The 19,234-nt window shown below is 43.6% G+C and overlaps 1 protein-coding gene across 2 annotated transcripts in view; it reads left to right on the top strand.

Annotated features, from left to right (window-relative positions):
• The window catches only part of LOC130573118 (cytochrome c oxidase assembly factor 1 homolog), a 52,916-nt gene extending 36,611 nt beyond the window's left edge, over positions 1 to 16,305 (top strand). The window contains exons 1-5 of one of the 2 annotated variants that reach the window (XM_057365331.1): positions 7,917 to 8,015; positions 8,291 to 8,393; positions 11,250 to 11,401; positions 13,295 to 13,371; positions 15,864 to 16,305. In XM_057365331.1, coding sequence (XP_057221314.1) covers positions 7,932 to 8,015; positions 8,291 to 8,393; positions 11,250 to 11,401; positions 13,295 to 13,371; positions 15,864 to 15,951 — 504 coding nt within the window. In that variant the 5' untranslated portion in view covers positions 7,917 to 7,931 and the 3' untranslated portion in view covers positions 15,952 to 16,305. Of the gene's footprint in view, positions 1 to 7,916; positions 8,016 to 8,290; positions 8,394 to 11,249; positions 11,402 to 13,294; positions 13,372 to 15,863 lie in introns of those variants that run through there. The other variant, XM_057365330.1, reaches the window with a different exon arrangement.
• Positions 16,306 to 19,234: the final 2,929 nt, after the last annotated feature.

Raw genomic sequence — 19,234 nt, forward strand, 5'->3', positions numbered from 1 at the left:
GCCAGAGCTCTTCAAAATAATRAAAAGAAATCCCTGTCTTCCCTAACAGGAGCTCTTGGAGGTCCAAAGATTTAGTGAATCACATTCAAATTATTAAACAGATAAAGATTTATTCCTTAAAATCTTTCCCACACATATTCTGAGGAGGAAAATATGGATTGTAGTCAGCTGTTCTCTGAAGTTCTTCTTGACCTGACTCATTTTTGGAAGGGAATCTGATTCATGTCCAAGTATCTTGTGACCATCCAGTATATGTTTTCTTTTTTCCAAGGGCGGATGGATAAATCGGTAGCTACTCCCCAGATGAAATTAAAGGTCTGACTCCAGATGCTGCATGTGCAGTGTGGCAGGTTCCATTGCTTCCTTTGCCCTTTTGCACTCTTCATCTTGCACAGCTCTGTGCACGAGTTAACAAGCTGGATCTGTCTGAACAGAAACCTTCAAGTACTATGGGAACTTCGTTTCTTTCTTTTATTTTTACTAGTTCCCATCATAATTATTTTTTTCCATTTTTGTCTTTCTGATAATAGAATGTTTCTAGGTCAGAATGTTGTTGGTCCTGTGCTGTTTTTGGTCTCCAATGCTTATTAAAAAGTCATGAGTCTTTGAGGTTAGCTTTTCCCCAGATCCTAATTTGTGTTAACAGATTTAGCTGATACTGAACCAGTTCTGCTCCTATGGGCAAGGACCAACTTCTGGAAACAATCCAGGAGTCCAAGATGTTCGAAAGTAATTAGTTTTCTTTAAAGCCTTAGGCTGTAAGTGTTGATCTGATATATTTAAAAGGGGCTTGACTTTCAGAAGGGTAGGGTCCTTCTTTTCTGAAGGGGGGGCCCTTCTGGGAGGGTATAAWGATGGGCACTTGAAATAAACTTACCCCATCTGAGGATCTGGAGGGAATTAGGATAGRATTTGTTTTAGTTTTTCTTTCCAGTAGGAAGTAAGAGTAGGAGCATGGTGTTTGTGAAGTGCCAAAAGCATGTACTGCTTGTAATACTATATAATAAAAAGCATTAGATCAGCAAGGTGTTTGGCACAGGACTACGTATCTTCCCAGCTCCATCAATATCTTGAAAAGCTCTGTAAATCAGGCTATGTGTTGGTCACAGCAGAGCAGACCACATCTTTTACCCCCTCATTTTTGGAGGCAGACAAGGGAGCAAACATCATATGATTTACACTATGTTCCTGCTTTAAACATTTTTTCCCTTTGACTGCCTCCCCTGCCATTCAGTTCCTTTAGGTCACTGTCTACTGCATGCCTGTTTAACGTGTGCATGTGSATGATATTATTGACTTTAGTAAGACTACAGACAAGCATAAGACTTATTGGAGTTAGAGATTGTAAACTTCTAGGTTGATACTAACTTTTAACATAGCCACATAGAGTTCCTAGCCCAATGACACTGGCATTACTTCTGTGAACTTCTGAGATAATTTTATTTTCTTTTTACAAAATAAAGGTAACCTTTTTATGAGAAGGTTATCACAGATTCCTGGTGTTTCGTGATTATTTCCCACATCTCAGGATTTAGTAGGTTGACTTGAAACTAGATTGGTCATTGGCTTTGAGATTTTGTCAGTGTCTTCAGCATAATGAGTGTTATTGGACATAGATAAATGCCCACAAACTGCTAAGAAAGATAAGTAAAAACTGCTGCCTGGAAAGAATTGCAAACTCTTTGATCTTTCTATGAGAAATGGTTTTGTAGTCTTCCTTGCTCCCTTACTTTGCAGGCTCAGTGAACTTATTCTAGGAAATTATATATGGAAAACACACATCACACTGTGAAAGCCTCACTGGCTTGACAGTTCATTTCTGCTCAGAACAGAGTGCTATTTCCTCTCATCATGACAGCATGAGACAGTCAAAGGACTCTATTTGCTGTTTCTTTATGTGATTCTTTTGTTTTAATGTGCCTATTTGGAAGCTGGCCTGTGACGCAGGCTGTGGGGAGGCGGCAGGGACAACACAGAGCAATTCTTTTGAACCTTCTATTGCAGCACTCATGACCTCACTCCTAGCAGCAAGGAAGCCAAGAAGCTGTCCCACAGCTTTCCCAGGTAAACCACTCACTGTTAAACCCGTAAACATCACTGATCTTTTCTTCTTGCACCTTGGATGCAACTGCTTAATTTACTCTACTTATKAATTCTTACTCTTAAATCCTTTGCAATTCACCTCTAAAACACAAAAGGTGAACATTCACACCTTCTTCCCCCCTCCATGGTGTCCAATTACAGAAACATACAATTAGGGATGTTAATGACAGATTATTAGATATGAACCTATAATGCCATCCTCTAATGGCAGCAAAAATGGGTCACATTGTAGGTATAATTATCCTGGTTCTCTAATAATATGCCCTGGTTGTGCCTTATTTCTGAGATAKATCCTTCATATTTCAGTACAAAGTACAGGCAGCTCTGGTTATGTTCTGTTCTCAGTTGTGATCTGGAGCAGGCTTTTGAGCTGCTGGCACATGGGCCTGGCCTTCAAAGAGACTGAAAAAACTAGGCTGTAGCATCTTCCCAAATTAGAGAAAATCAATAAAGGATTTTGGAACCTGCCTTTGTTACCYGCAGTTAGGAAGACAGACTGTTCACAGAGGGATAAACTGAGGGACAGCAGGAGACAGCAGGATTCCTTAGACATTAGGAATGTTGGCCCCACTGCTTCTGTCTGCACAGCACTAAGGTGGTGGTGCAATATTCTGCAGGGGAGAGGGCACCTAGAGAGGTGAAGGTGGGTGGGCAGGAGGAAGATAAATGCAGTGCAGGTGAGCCCACCAGATGAGACGGTGCAGCTTAAGAGAATAAAGGGAAGTTGTCTGTGACAGCAGAATAGAAATTCTATTCTGTAAGTAGAACAGAAACATGAAAATAAGAGTGCCCAAGAGAGGAGAAAAATGAAATGAAACTAAGGTATCTGAAGGCACCATGTAAATTTTGTGCTGAGAAGGCCAACTGCTTTGTAGCATGTGCCACAGGAGAAGTGATAAAACTACAAGAGTGAGGTGGCTATTCAGAGTCCTTAATCAGTTTATTGACCACTTTCCCTTTCTTTGTTAATTAGCTAGTAGCAAAGGCATAAAATAAACTTACCACTGTTTCTTGGCTTTCTTGCCAGAAGTCTTTCTCATATGTAGTGGCCCCTTCAAAGCATTCCTATCAGGGCAAGCTACACATATCTAGGAACCATCCACAGGGAGATCCTGGAAGGGACTAYTTCAAAACTTTCTAGAAAGGTGTTTTATCACCCTAAAAGCCAAAATATGTGTTTTCAGTGCATCTGAAGAACCACTGAGGGAAAAGAAAAACAATATTAATCCTACTTTGGTTTGACTGTGAATTAAGCGAACTTCTTTCCTACAGGTTTCTGAGGTCTTGGTGAAGACACTCTATACATGCAAAATTTTTTATATTAACATGCTGGCAGGGGGCAAAAGTTGTGCTGTTACATCTCTTAAATGAGGTAAATAATATTTTGAGGCTATTTCCATGAAAAAAAAAAGGGAAAATAACATGCTGAAATCCTGYCAGAACACTTCTGCTCTACTGTTCTGTTTTTGGTGACAGAACTGATGATGAAGGTATATTGTAGACAGTGTCAAAAAGATGTCTCTAAAACGTTGTCTACCATGTTATTAGTATAGAATTTGGCTTGCATCCAGATGCCTGCCTTATGGTTCTAGAAGATCAATGGATGGGCAAGAAAACAAGAATGTGAAATACAAGTGTGTGCTCATGTGTGGTTTGCCTGACATTCCTCTGATCTCTTGTGACTTCCTGGGTGGTTTGCTGAGAARCTGTGCCTCAGGCCAGTTAAAAACCCACCAGCCCAAGGGAGAGTTTCATTGCAGAAGGGTCAACAACAATTTCGGCCTTGAAGTCAGATGCTCAGGTCTGTGTTCAGGTCTACTGACAAATTTTAATTTATTAATAGTTTTTTGCTGCCCCTATTTAATGTGTCATTCCAACACCTCAGGACTACAGTGGTTTAAGGTTAYTTAAAGGCTCCCAGATGGTTGCACTGATGGTCTGGCACTATATTGTCCTGGCCGTATGGGTAGGCAATAACCTAGATCAATATAGGCAGCAGTGACCTCACTGAGTTTGCGTGGATCAAGTTACTTCTCTCTTGTTTCAGAGCAATATTATTGTTTGCTGTATGGTCTGTGGTAGCACCCATAGGCTGGAGATGCTGGTGAAGTTTGGTAGCACCAGGAGGAGCTGAAGGACAAGGAGAAGGAAGAGAACATGCCTTCCCCATGGAACTTGCAGCCCCAGCTCCCTTGCTCAATTTCAGGGAAAATAAAATAAATGTTTGAACTTGGATGCCATTCTTCTCCATTACCTGCCTTTGATGGAGTTGCCTGAGACCARCCTCTGCCACACAAATTTCAGAGACCAAACAGAAAACCCAATGTGCCAAAATAAGGGAGACTCTTAAGCCAGCCTATTTTTAGAAGATCCTCTGTGGAGAAAACAAAGTCTAATTAAAAACAGCCTTTATTGTTGCAGTAAACCACCATTTCACATGTGATGCTGGRAGTTTGCTAAATCTTGTTAACAGCCTGAGTCCCACTTAGATTCAAAGTCAAGCCTTCTCCTCCATATCCTGCTGTTTTCAAGGCACAAAGTGAATGTCACTGTTATTAGGGTGCTCTGTTCTTTAATGGTTATTTTTTGAGAACACTGCTTAAAACAATAAAAGGTCTCTTCTTCTGGTAACTAAGTTCAGTGATTTTGTACATGCTAATCTCCAYTTAATCTTTGTTACCGCTCCAAATAACACAGAGGAAAAGGTGTCTTTGCAGAAYGGCATAGATGGAAACTGCTTTTTTAATTACTGGCTGTGAAAAAGTCTGTTTTTCCACCAGTTGACTTGCATACCTTTTTAGTGGTATAACAGGTTCTCYGGGGAGATCACCACAGATAGCAGAATGAACTTCCTCCTTAGGAGGCAATTGCATGTTGTAGCTATAACATTCTCTCAAATATTTACAGTTCCTCCCTTTGTGGCAAATGAAGCTAAGGGGGTTTGGCCATTCCCTGTAACAGTCTCTACAGTTTGCAAGCTGTAAGTCACATTCAGAGAGGCTCAGGACAGGAGGCACACCTCTGGGCATGCCTCTACCTCCCTTCCTTAGTGAGCCACTCCCATGGCACTTCAGCAGAGCAGCCAATGGAGCAGCAAACACAGTTGGCCATAGCACAGAAATCCTACTGACACGTCCTTGCAGACAAAAGATCCTTGCTACATTTTGATYTTCCACAAGCTGTCATCATTCAGAAGTTATCAGCAGCTGCGTGCCAAAAGATGCTCAAGGCTGCAATATTCAGACATCCATGCYGCAAGGGACCAGGATGGCAGGAAAGGGAAGCAGCAGACCTCTGTGAGGGATRCTGTGGGTGGAGGCTGGCAAGGAATTGTGGCATTGATGAGAAGTTTTGCATTCTTGAAAGACTTGTTAAAATGCATAGTTCTGAACCTTTTCCCACAGTGTGCTGTTGTAGGACTGGCTTGGGAAAACAGCTGAGAAACAAGTGGGAGCAGAGCATCAAGGCTAGACAGGGATGGAGTGGTCCAGCCCATGGGCTTCCGAATGTGACTGAAAACGAGCAATGGAGATGTTCTACCTGTTACGGTAATGAGGACCTTGGTGCACAACTTGGGTGTACCTGAGCTCTCCACATCTCTGCCTCAGCAGGAGCAGCAACAGAAGACAGCTGTGGACRGGGGCAGCCAGGCATGCTGCATGGGGCAGCAGTGTTTAATGGGATCAACATTTCCCAGCTGCCAAGCTCCCTTGCCAGATGGCACTGTCTCTGCACTGCAACATTAGAGTGGAGGTGGTGATGAGAGTGTGTGTGAGCATGTGACAGATCAGCACTAAGCTTTTCTTACTTTCCATCCATCTCCCATATTTGGGTGTGAGCAGACYGTGAGACGTAACAAACCTCAAACCTACTGACAGCAAGTTGCAGAGCCTCTAATTTCCACTGTTTACTAGGCAGGTCCCCTGAACCTCAGTCAAAACCTTCTCACTGGCACAAGTGCTCCCTATCTTCCCAGCCTTACTCAGCAAACTGCCAGCAGCACCCCCCCACCTCCAGACATTTGCATTMAATTACCCTGAATTTAATCACAGAAAACAAATTTGCCTTGCCACAACTTTGAAAGGGGCAAAACAAAGGCTGCAGGTCACAAACTGTTATATCTGATCCTCCCTKCAGATTTACCATGGGGTTTTTTTCCCTGTTCCTGTTATGTGGTGGTGTCAGATCCTCTTCCTGGCCAGATGAATCTTATAAGAAACTTGGTTATTAATCAGATTTTGTGGGGATTTAAGGAAAATTGCAAACACGAGCAGGCGAGCAGATAGTTCTCACTGCCCTTGTGAAATGATTACCACTGTTTCTCTGTAAAACCACAGTTGCACATTTCCTCTGCTGTAACTTCTCAAGCCATTTAAGTTCCCCAGGGGAAGTGAAGAAAAAAAAACTCACCAGAAAAACAGATCAGGAGTGAGATAGATGATAGCTGACTATATGGCACAACGGCACAGTTTAGGCATTTTGGGGCATAAAACAGACATAACATCCACATGCCTCTCTGGGTTTCTATCGTTACTAGCCATCCACAAAGCTGAAGTAATTTAAATAGTAAACTTAAAATCTAAGGGTTCTTAAAAATCAAGGAAACTAGTTAACAAGGAAAGCATTCAACCTAACAGCATGCATTACAACTGAGTGCTAGTACCGACAAGGCAGGAGATGAATTTTACACCTGAGTTGCATTCACAGTTTTGTAGAATCACAGAATATTCTGAATGGAAAGGGACTCACAAGAATCATAGAATAGAGTCCAATTCCTGTCCTTGCACAGAACACGGYAAGATTYACACCAGGTKCCCAAGAGCATTGTCCAAACCCCTCTTGAACTCAGACAGGCTTGGTGCTGTGRTCACATCCCTGGGGTGTCTGGGTTTCCCTCAGTTTAGAGCTGGTGTCAGTATAAGRGTATGTCGGTGGAGTGGTGAGCAGWGGGAGGCTGCCTGTGTCACCCAGACCTGGCCACGACAGGAAGAAATCCTGACACTTGTCTCTCTACCCTCGCTAAACTGTYGTTGTCAGCTGAACAATACCTGACTAACACCTGAGGGATGCTGGGGTGGTTTCCACAGCATGGCTCAAACGGCCTTGCCCAGGTCACATTTCTGTAACTGGTTTGGGCCTTGGTTTATTAATCAGCTCTCATTGAGTGTAGCTCTTAAGCCGCACCATTGTGTGGCAAGTATTGGGGTGTGAAGCCTTTGGGATTAGAAATATAGCTCCCCATACAGCTCCCCCAATTATTCATGTGTATCTGCCCATTGAAAAAGAACAGTTTTTCAATATTTTTTTTTTAAGTTGCTGTCAAGACCATTCCTCCCTCCCATCCCGTCTCCAAGAGWTTCAGGAGCATAAGCTAATACTCAGATGCTTGTTCAAGTCCCATCCTGCCACAGCCTGAAGCAAAGTACTACGCCCCCACTGACAACTCAGCTTGACTCCTACTAACCTGCTGTGYGCAGGAGCATTAGCTCAGGCTCTTCAGTCCTCCTCTTACTCAAAGTATGGAAGTGTTCCTTATTCTGCTGGGTCACACATTCAAATGTCAAAATTGTKACTCATTAAAAGGGCAAGCTTGGACTGGGGGGAGTACAAGAAGGAAGAAAAAGACCTTGCAAGAGACTTCCTGTTTATTCACAGCTTGGGAAAAAAATTGACACAACAGAATACRCACACCCTGGCTCCATTATCTTTGCTGGCACTGTGCTGGCTTGGCTCCGTCCCTTACCACTCTAGGCCAGATCCATCCCTGCATGAGCGTGTTTACTTTACAGGAGTTTACTCGAGAGAGAAATCCAGCCCCCGGAGCCTGAATGCTTGCAGTGTGCGAGCAAACACACGGGCACCGGGAGCCCCGCCACAATGCTGTGGCACTGGCCCCTGGCCGCACCAGGGMGGTCATTTTCTTCTCGGCAATTAGCGAAGTGGTGGCATCACTAAAAGAAGTTGAATAAACACATTCAACCCAGCTGGGTTCCCAGTTTGCTCTGTTCTCACCACTCTTCCTTCTGGGCACACGGTGGGGCCCCAGTAAGCAAGAGCTCGGTGCCTGTGCACTGCGCTTTCATTCAGGCCTGGTTGGAAAGGGCTTTTAGGAAAGAGGAGGAGGAGGGGGGAAGTAACGCTTTGGCTTTCTTCTTTTACAACAAATCTCTTCTCTTTTTCTTTTCAGGGAGGAAAAATGCCAGCTTCTCTAAGAAAACTGCAGCAAATGGCTGTTTTCATGGGACTGTTCAGTGGTGGGGGATTCATCGTGATGTATAATCTTATGCAAAGTAAGTTGTGGTGTTGTTAGCAACCTTATTTCTCCTCTGCCCCTTTCACTGGCTTTTGTGTAGTGGGGAAAAGAGCAGCATGCGAGTTGTGAAAAGCAGATGAAATTAAAGTAAGTGTGGCTGAGCCTCTGAGTTCTGCCTCTGTGGGCTCCACTTTTTCGTCCCCAGGGCCTTTGCTCTCCCAACTTCTGCTGCATGCATTTCCAGGGGCAGATACAGTGTGGCAAGCAGGCTGGTGTGGTCAGAAGAAAAATCTGGGTTTGGGGGGTTGCCTGAGGGTGATGGTGAAGTGAAAGCTTAGGCAGTAATGCAGGTTTCATTTCCTAACCAAGATTTTGTAACTGGGCAGYAAAAGAGGACCATCTGTGAGAAGGTGTTGAAATCTAGCAGTTTCATCTGTAAATCTCTRTGTAATGCTGGCCCTTAAACACAACACACCTGTGAGGTGCTAAGAAATMATKAATTTCTCRTGAATGAAGTACAGATAAGAACAGYCAGCACTGAGAAGACCAGAACAAAGAGAAAAGCTGGACAGGTGATGTTGTTTGCAGACATCTCTAGTTGCTATATGTCTTTGGTCAAGAAWGTACATTTTTAATCCAAATTACAGATGTTTGTTTTTTCTAAAACTACTTTTAGATATTTAGCATCAGAGCTAAATAGGCTTTGCATCTCTCTCAGGGGGKCCTCTTGGCCCTATGCCTCCCCATTGTTGGTGCTATCAAATGCTATTGCTTTTCACCTGATACCAGAGGATGCTGCCAGAAAAAAGTGTAGCCAAGCCTGTTCCTCAAGCCYTCAGATAAGCTCTGAAACCTCCCCTTCATTTTACACATATTAATAACAAATCAKGCAAGGCTGGAAAGCAGGCTTTAATTTTAGGCAACTTATGCCCTAAGCTCTCGAGTACATGACAGAAACATGATCCTTACCCTTTAAAATATTGAATCTGACTTTAACAAGGGCAGAAGCATTTTTTTGGTTTTCAGCTTCAGCACAGTTCTCTAGAAATCTCATGGGGTAGTCACCCSCTATGCTACACGGCAAGTCTGAGGGTTGGTTCCCTGCAGCCCTTGGCTGTGCAGTCAAGTGGCACATTGCAATGGCTACTTCTGACTTTCTTGCAATTTCAGTGGCCACTGAGAAGCTGCCTGATAACTTGGTGGCAAGCCAGCCAGGCTGCTGAAAGAGCACCTTCTGCAGCCAACTGTGTCCTCTATCCTCTAAACAGACACAAGAGCCCCACTAAGAACCTTCCTCCCTTGGCCCATGCCTGGGGCTGTTTCAGGTCCTTCTGCTTAGTGCACAGAAYGGGCCAATACTTGGATTCATGAGGAGCAAGTGGCCTCTATAGTGGTGGGAGCATAAGGAGATGATTGCTTGCCTTCTTTTCCTTCAGACTGAAGGGAAGTTTGTATGCATGTGGTCTCTGTGCAAGCTTGTACAAATAYTCAGGTAATCCTATTTCTACTTAATAACATCACTCCACACCCTTCTCAGTGAAGCAGTCTGCTCAACCAACTCCAGCAGGCTTTCAGGTCTTCTACCAAAAGATGCATGGACAAATGGATTAGTTGGGCATTTAATGTCTAATGAGTGAAATACTAACAAGGAACAGCTGAGAAGGAACATCAGGAAACTGGAATCTGTTTCTTCTCCAACCTGAAGGATGAACACAAGATATTTTGAACACGGTCTGGGTGGCTGTTTGCCATGATTAATAGGTACTAAAGGGCTGGTACTAAAGGGCTGGCGTGCTGCCACCCCTTTGGCTGGAGCTCCTTAGGATGTGCCAGGGGGACAGAGGAGGACCAAAACAGGCTACAGCCTTGCAAAGCTGTTTCTATGCCAATTGGATGCTGCCTGCTCACAGGGGATACCTCTAATTAGGGAGAGAGGGCAGCATCCTTCTGCCTTATGCTCCAAGATTAATACTGACAGGCAAAAGACCAAAAAACAAACCTTACACCTAGTTTTAAATCCTTTCAAAGGTGCAGGCAGAGTTGCCAGAGTAGGATTTACACAACTGCACACCCTTAGCTTAACTCTGCCCAGAAGAGTAAAGTTATGCTAATCTAGAAACCCCAGCAAGACAGACTTAAAACTGTTAAAAAGCAAATCTGTCTCCATAAGGAGGGTCAGCAAGTTTCCAGCCCCTGAGCTCTGCTCTGTCCGTTGGCAATCATGGTACAGCATTTCTTAGCCACAGAGAGCAACCAAACATTAATGAAAAGCAGTTTGCCACAATTGTCCTCCATGTGCCAACACTGCAGCATCYATCTACTGTGCTATTGTGGCTGCTTGACCAGTAACTTGAGTGGTGCTTTTTCATGCCTCCCTTCTAATGCATCTGTCAGTAAAATTGCAGCTTCACTGCTGCCACTTGGAAATATGTAACAAGGCCACAGCAAAAGCTTCACAGCAACAGCTGTTYCTGTCTCAATGTCTGCAAGATATTCTCCATTCTTAAAGTATTTTATGTACCTTCAACAAAAGAAAAATTATCCAAACATTTCAGATATTCATCCTTGTGCCTTCTTTTTTTTTCTATTTTTTCTTTCTTTTAGATAACCTACAAATGCATGAAAAGTGGGGAGACACAGCCATAAGCTGAACTATATATCAGAATGGAGCAGGCTATGTTCAGAGCCCTCTTCGCTTAAATGAGCTGAATAGCATTTGCTTCTCTGATGTAAGGGTGTGTTTCCTCCTTTAGCCAAATTTCTCCTAACTAATAGTGTTGGTTTGTATTTCAGGGAGGGTGTGGTAGTCTGGACAAAAGGTCTTTTTTTTTTTTTAGCTTATGTTTTGATTTCAAGTGAACGGTGTCCTCACTATCCTGTTTCTCTCACCTAGAAAGTTTTGCCAGGACCCAGTATTACCAGCAGGCTTTGGAGCATCTGAACAGCAATCCTGATGTCCTGGAAGCCCTGGGTGCCCCCCCTCTTAAGGTTCACAACATCCGACTAACAGATGGGAGCAATCGCGTGGACACAGAAAGAGCACGGGTATTGCTGGGCAGGCAGTGTCACAGAGTGGCTTCCTGAGATGTCACRTGATGAGAGATCAGCCAGGGGATTTTCAGCAGGTCATGAGTCACCTGGGGGCACTGGAAGGCAGTAGGATGGCATGCCAGTTGATCTGGAAGAAGAATGGATTTCCAGAGCATAAATCTCTTAGCCTAGAAGCAGCAAGAGCAGCATCTTTATGTTGTGCTATCCAGGCCCGTCAGAGAATGCCAGGGGACCTCTCAAGCCAATCAATCCCTCTCCTCACACTGTAAGCCACAAAATAATTTTCAGAGACATATCAGATTCAGCTTTAAAATAGCACCTGCTTCACTTTCTTCCCCAGATATGTCCCATGCTAGTTTTTAAGCTTTGCTCAGAACAGTTTTACAGCCTCTTCCAGGCTGTGCTCTGGTACACCATAAATGGTGTAGTTTTTAAGAGCACCTGTAAGTTTGTGTCATGGAGARCAGCTGCCCAGCCCCAGTGTGAGTGTTAGTGACTGGAGAATGCTTTGCTCAGTGCTGAAGTATTGCACAAGGCTGCCCTGTATCAGCCAAGGGCTGGGCCCAGGCAAACCTTGCAAGCATAAGTCCACTTCAACTCAGCATTGATGCCTCAAGAGTACTTTCCATCAGTGTTTTTACCCCTTAATCCATGACTGGCTGCCCTTCCCTTGTTTTGCTGGTGACACAAAGTGTCCCTAGCAACCTCTCCAAATCCTTCACTAGGGTAACTCATCACATTGGAATAATTTTGTTCTTACCGGTGAGCACTTAAGAATGCCAGGGAGCAAGCAAGGGTATTAAAGGAATGGGTCAGATGGTACAATGACAGTGGCTATCAGGGTAAGATTAAAAAAAAACCCCAAACTTTTAACCATATAAAATCACTTTCCATTTAACTTCAGCCAGGCTGCATTTATGTAATACCCTGGACCAAAAAGTTTCCTGTATTTTTTAGMTTTCATCAGGAAACATAGCTAAGGAAAATAATCATGCAAAACCCCACACAGTCTCATATTCTGACTGAAAAGAAGATAACCTTTCCCATGGATGTTTTCMTATGTCACTGTTTAAGAATGCTAGTCACTTGGGTGACTCAGGGTGAAGTCAAACCCTGCCTTCCACTGACCTCATCCAAGACACAAATCACCAACTGTCTTCTCCACTTTTTCATGCTCCTAAGTATTTATGTTCTCATCAAATAAACTGGTTAATCAKCATTGTACCACAGGTTGATTTACTGACTCCACAACATTCCCAGCTCGTGGGTCTGTTGCAGAACACCTGTCATTTTCTCTGTGTTGTTGCACCACCACCAGTAAATGCTRTACCTGAAATATTTCTTTTATTCAGACATTAGACCCAGTATAGTTGGTCATGGTCACTGCTGCACCTCCAGCTTTGTTTGTTAAACAAAGATGAGTGACAGAATTTATGATACTGAAAAAAAAAAATCATTGAACATCTCATTGTCTTATTGTGTATTAAAGGACTGATATGCAGAGTATTTCAGCCTACAGGCTTGTTATGGTTATGGGAAGCTCTAACAGTGCAGGTCACCTCTGGATGACCATACATTCTGGTGCAGAAAGGTGTCAGCTCATAAATACTTTGGAGAGCAAGTGGTTTTCCCTGGGGGTTGCAGCTGTAACACCGTACATTCTTTTGGCAGAGAGAAATTAATGCATGGCAGAGCAGACATACTTGTGTAGTCACGTGTTAGTTGTTAGAATAGCTTAGTCAAACTCTGAAGTACAGTTTAAAAAAAAAGCTATAATATAAGTTAAAAAGGTAAATAGTATGAGTCAAAAAGTCTTTGACTAGAAGGAGTAAATGTTCGTTCCATAATGTGCTTTGCAGATTCTTTAATGTGCTTTTACATTTGCAGATAAAGTTACCAGTTTCTGGAACAAAATCAGCTGGATATCTCTACATTAACGCAGAGATGGACCACTCCCGTCAGTGGTGCGTACTGGGGCAGGTGCCAGGAGAAATGGCAAACAAGTGGTGGGAGAAAAGAGTGGAGCAGGATATTTACTTTAGTCATTCRTGTTGCTGAGGTCATGCACACACAGCAAGGAGAAACTCCTGTGTGAAGGTCTTGTGAAAGATTATTGTTTTCATTAGGACATGTAAGTCCTAATGAAAGTAATGTAAGTTAGTTGACAAATASATTGAATTAATCTCTCTGTGAATAGAAGAGCAGCAGGAGCCATTCCTTTGGGTTGTGTTCTGCAAGCTGTAGCRCAGTACATATACAAATACTGTGAGCCAAGGTATTGTCCCCTCCCAAGCCACCTTCCCAGAGAAGTGCACAGGCTGTTGAACAGCAGTCCTAACTCTAATCTGGTATTATGGATTGCAGTGAGGGAATCACTCATTATATTGGAGCTTTGTGAGGTGAGCTAAAAACACATGATTTTTTTTTTAAGCTGTCCAAGAAGTATGGTCCTTACAGTTAAAAAAAAAAAGTGCTGGAACAGATACATTATAATAGAAGGATGCTCTGATTCTGCACCATACAGAAATGACTTCACATTTCTGTCATACTGAAGCCTGAAAACATCGTTTATCAACAGTAAACTGGTTTCTGGAACCGAGTAAAGAATTGCTACATGAATTCAAAAGTTTTACTAGATGCAAACCTTTCATTAGGTACTTCTGTTAGCTCTACTTAGAAACCGAAACTACAAAGCTTTTACTCAACTGCCACCAGTCATATGRTAATGTTTTCTATTCATAATTAGATGAGCATGACTTACTGGACTTCTCTTCTAAGCATGGGAAGGAAGGTGTAAAAGGATGTGAGAAAGGCACTAGGCTGCAACTTGAGGAGCTCAGTACCAGAATTGGCCTCTTCCCTGATGACCAGGGATAACCCCAGAGGTCCCCAACCACATTTCTTGCACACCTCGCTTCCCTAGTGCCTGAACTGTGATCTCCCCACTCCTCCTTAGCCCCTCCTCACACAGAGTTCCCAGTTATTCCCGGTTCACAGTTACTGTGAAGATAACTGAAGACTGCAAAATGTTAAACTACAGCAGTGCATACACATCTCTTGGAGTTTTGTTTTAAAGTGAGCTCTTTGTACATTTCCGCAAACTTAAGGGGGAAAGAAAAGAAGACATCTTCTTGTAAAAGGATTTGTGACAGATGAGTCTGTCAGACTCCACCTACATGCAGGGTTCTGTACACAGTTTCATGTGGGGCTGAGGCAGCTCTTGGTGTCCTTGCACGCCACTGAGGARCTAACAGTAAAATGGTTGGGAGTACAAGCATGTAAGCCAGTCATCCTGGGGGGATTGTGCATAGTCCACGTGTGCTTTTCCAGGGCAGACCAGGGCGGCACTCACCGATACAGACAGAGCTAAATGACGCAGGAGTTGTATGCTCTGTGCAAGGGCTGTTGAGGCACTGAAGCCACTGAAATGCTTCTGACTCTGAGTGTGCGGTCTGTCTGTAGTGGTTTATTTATTTAGAAGAGAGACGGCAGTACAAAAAAATAATTGGAGTCTGTGAGCTCTTTTGGTCCAGGAGGAAGAGGCATTCACTCAGAGGCAGGCAGTACAGGGATGAGGAGGGTGCCCAGAGGCAAGGGCAATCAAGCACTGCAAAATTACTCTTTCCTGCCCTAAAGTGCCCAGGAGAAGGGTTGATCCCCCATGCCACAGTGGGGAAACAARCAGTTCCACCTGCAAGCCCCATTGCTTGGCCTGGGGTGGGAGCAGAGGGCTGCTGCTTAGAGCCTTACTGCAGACCCATTGCACAGAGGTGCAGCAGCCTAATTACCTAATTGTATGTACCCAGCACTGACTCCAGCAAAAGCAGAGCTGGGCCAGTGCCAGTAGCTTTTGAAAAAAAAATCCTATTTTAGTACCCCAAAATAATAGCCCTTTCCAGCTGGAAAAGCAGCATGAGCAGTTTCTCAGAAGTGGGTTTGGAGCAGAGCTTAGAGGAAGGAAAACACTCCCCCTCAGTCTCCAACAAATGCAATTTTCTTTCTTTGAGTAACCACTGTTGTACCCTGTCAGGGTTTCAGCAGTCACATTGAGTGATCACACAGTGTTCAAACTCTTCCAAGCCAGAATAATTCCTTAGCAACACCGTCTGGCTCCAAGGCTGGAGAGGAGTGGAACAAGGAATGCACCCGCAGGATGGAGAGGGAAAAAAAGGCACCGGGTTGGGAAAGGAATGTCCTAAGAAGAGCTGGCAGGATTTTATTTAAATTGCAACAAATAGGAACATGCACACCAGACCTTTAAATCTGGGCTGTGCTACCCTGTTAGGGAGAACAGCTTTCAGAAGCTGACACTCACAAAACTAAGTTTTAAAACACTTGAGAGAATTTTTAAAAGCAATGAATGTGTGGAATRATTTGTTTCTCTGTGCCAGCTACTTCTATGCTACCATGTTTAAATGATTGCTACAAGTGAAAAATCTCTTTCGGTTTGTGTCAGCTGGTGCCTTCAGGATGTCACCTTGAAACTGCGGGATGGTCAGAATATTCCTGTTTACCACTCTCCAGTGGAAAGCATTGGTGTTTAAGGAGGCTAAAAATCAGAGACAGCTGCATTTCCACCTCCCATTGAGCCAAAGGAGCCATTAATCGATTGCATCCTGCTGAGTCTGTGAATGTACACAGTTGTCACAAGTGACAGTTTCACTTAAGCAGGTGCTCTTAAGACAATTTTCTCTCTAAGATTGACCTCATAATTGTTGTAATTGTAATTTCTGTCTTTTGCTGGTTTATTCATGTGTTTAACAGAAGCATAAAATAAATACMTTGCAAAAGAGTTGCTGTTCCACAGAAGTAATGTGTTAGGCCCTGTATGTGCTGGTATTATAAATTTGAAATAAATAAACAAACTGCCGTGAAACTGAGCTTTGTTTTACATTTGCAGACCAAAGTCAGGAGAAGTCAACCTCTCAAAGTTATTCCYTTACTGCCTCAGTTTCCCCCCTATTTCTCAACAAGGTCCTGCCTAAATCAGGAGGGATGAAGCAGCAGAAGCACCCTCGACATGACTTTTAAGTAGATATTGCATCCTCACAGTTATCATTACAAAGCTCATGAGACAGCTGAGGTCCCTCACTGTAACTTAGGAATTCCAGCACTGAAGAAGAGACTTGCTGCTCACGCTGAAGGCTACTCAGAAGAAGCCTCTGCTTCACACCAGCATTGCCTGAYAAGTTCTGGAGTGGACATTTGGAGAGAAAAACACTCCGGAGGCTGCAGAAGAGGTGAAGCACTGCCATGGTTGCTCTGGCTACCACAAGAGATTTTGATTGTGCCATCAGGTGATTACCCATAACTAAAAGCAAGTTGAGGAATAAGCAAAACACCCCAAACTAACAAAAAAAAAAGCAAACAAACAAAAAACAAAACCCACACAATTTCCACTCCCACCCCAAGGTGCCCATGGGAACAATTGCAAAGCCTAAGGCACAGTCTGAGACACTGGAAAAATACACAAAACTGTCCTGCCTGTAGCAGGAAGTAACACGGGAGCCTTTCAGAATATCCAGACAAAAGAGTGTTTTGAATTCACTGTGATAGAGATCAGGCTGCAGCCAGAGAAAGCCCAGAGCTTACACCACTCCATTCCCTGTCCCTCACCCTTCCATCTCTTCATCCAAATTTCAGTCCAAGAAATCCAAGGACCCAGGCACTGCTTCTCAAGGGCCATAGAGGAGGGAAAGCTAGAGCAAAGAATTTTAAAGAAGAGTGAGCATTTTCTTGTTCAACAACGACCCAGCAAACTGGTCAAGGTGGCTTTTGAACAAACCTGAAAAGAAAATGCCTAAGTAGAAAGAAGATGCCAAAAGAACTACAGCAAAGTCATCTTGGACAAACAATTTTTTAATGAAACTATACATGTATGCCTTAGTTTGAACTTCTCAAGGAGCTGTCAGGATGAACAGCACTTGTGAGACCTGATCCAACCCACATGAAAGCCCAGCACATCAGGGAGAGGATTAGAATTGATAAAAAAAGACAGCACTACCCAGCTTTAGGACTGAAATTGCTGCTTAGTGGCTTCACAAAACAAAATACAAACCACATGATATGAAAACATTAACCTTGCAYTACCACTAGCAGGAACAACACCTCAGGCATATGGAGATCTGCTAGCCACCTGGTGCTTCAGAGCTTGAGCAACTCTATCTTTTGGTCACTGAAGAATTTYGGTGGGAAATCAAACAGTTGACAAGAAAAAGCCAAATCAACCACTTCCCATTCATCAATTACCACTTCCCTGGCTGCAGCTTTGATTTGTTGCTAATCCACAAAGATACTGTGGCTGTGGAGAGGAACCCCAGCCGTTCAGTCCCTCCCTGAGTCTGCATTGGGAGCATCTGGCACACAYTGCTATTCATCTGCTTTTAGTCATCTCTGTGTGCTCAGTAAGCCTGGGACCTGTAGTGGCTGCAAGGTGCACCAGTTCTGAGAAACCTGGGCACAGCCACCTCAGCCTACAGCACAGTGCTTGCTCACCACCTCCCTGTCCCTTGAGCTGGCACACACAATGTCCCCATGCTGGCTTCACAACCTGCTGCACCACAACACCACTGCCTGGTCTGGCTCTAACCCTGGCTTTTCCARGCCTGGAGGAGTTTTCCACACAGAAACCTTACCAATAACACTGGAGATTTTATTACCTTGCTTAGGGGAAATGGAGCTTACAAAGAGGCTCCATCTCTCACTTTCTCCCTGGAGCACCCCTTTAACTTTCATGGCTYCCAGGCATCCCAACCCATAGGGTCAGGAGAGCTGTGAGAATGGGCAATATCATCGTATCATAGCAATGGTTCTCTTAATCAAATGTTAAAACCCAAAGAAGGAAKAAAGAAATGGGTGAAGCTGGAAGCCAGTAAATCAGCGGAGGAGAAAAAGAGTAGAATCACAATGAATTCCTTGCCTTTGTTTTACAACAGCAAACACAGAATTTCTTACCTCATGACCTTGAAGGACCTCAGAAGTCACTTCCTCTCTGTGTTTGAGCTCTTTTAGGATGAACATATTCAAAAGGAGAAAAAAAGCAGCCAGCTGGTGTGTTCAGAGCCAAGCTGCTTTGGCCATGTGGCTCCCATTAAATACATCACAGCCCACAGCGGCTGCTTTCACAGAGGACACAGGTGCAGCAGGAGCAGCCAAGGGAGCTGGAACATGCCGGGAAAACAGGGAGAGCAAAGGTCTCAGAACCACCAGCAGCTGCTGAAAGCCCAAATAACTTCAAAAGGGCACCTGGGCACCCTTCTTGCTGTCTTTTCATTTAAGGAACATGGGAGCAAGATTAAATTCTCTTTAACTTCATATTTTACTGAAACACTTTTTTTTTTTTTTTTTTTTTTTTTGACAAAATATCCATCTTTTGGTAAAAGAGCCTGGGTTCCACAAAACAGTTGAGGTTGGGAGGAGCCTTGGGAGATGATCTAGTCCAACTGCTTTACTCCCACCTGTCAGCTTGAACAGATTGCCTGAAAGCATGGTATAAAGATCACCTAAGATGAAGATCTTACAAGCTCTGGACAAGGTGTACCGATGTTCAACACTTCTCACAATAAAAAAAACTTTTTCTTATGTTTAAACAAAATGTGTGTTTGAGGGTGTGCCCACTGCCTCTTGTCCTGACACTAGACACTACCAAGAAGAACTTGTCTCCATTCTCTTTACTCTGCCCCCACACTGATAAGATCCCTCCATGAGACTTCTGCAATTCCAGGTCTCTCTGCTTCATTAAAAGGTGCTGCAATCCTTTACCCATCTTAATCATGTTCAGTACGTTAAATAATTTTTTAATTGGCTTGAAAATTTGTGCAGTTCCTT

This window comes from Malurus melanocephalus, unplaced genomic scaffold (assembly GCF_030028575.1).
Source record: "Malurus melanocephalus ecotype Western Australia unplaced genomic scaffold, MMel_1.1 scaffold_51, whole genome shotgun sequence".
Lineage (NCBI taxonomy): Eukaryota > Metazoa > Chordata > Aves > Passeriformes > Maluridae > Malurus > Malurus melanocephalus.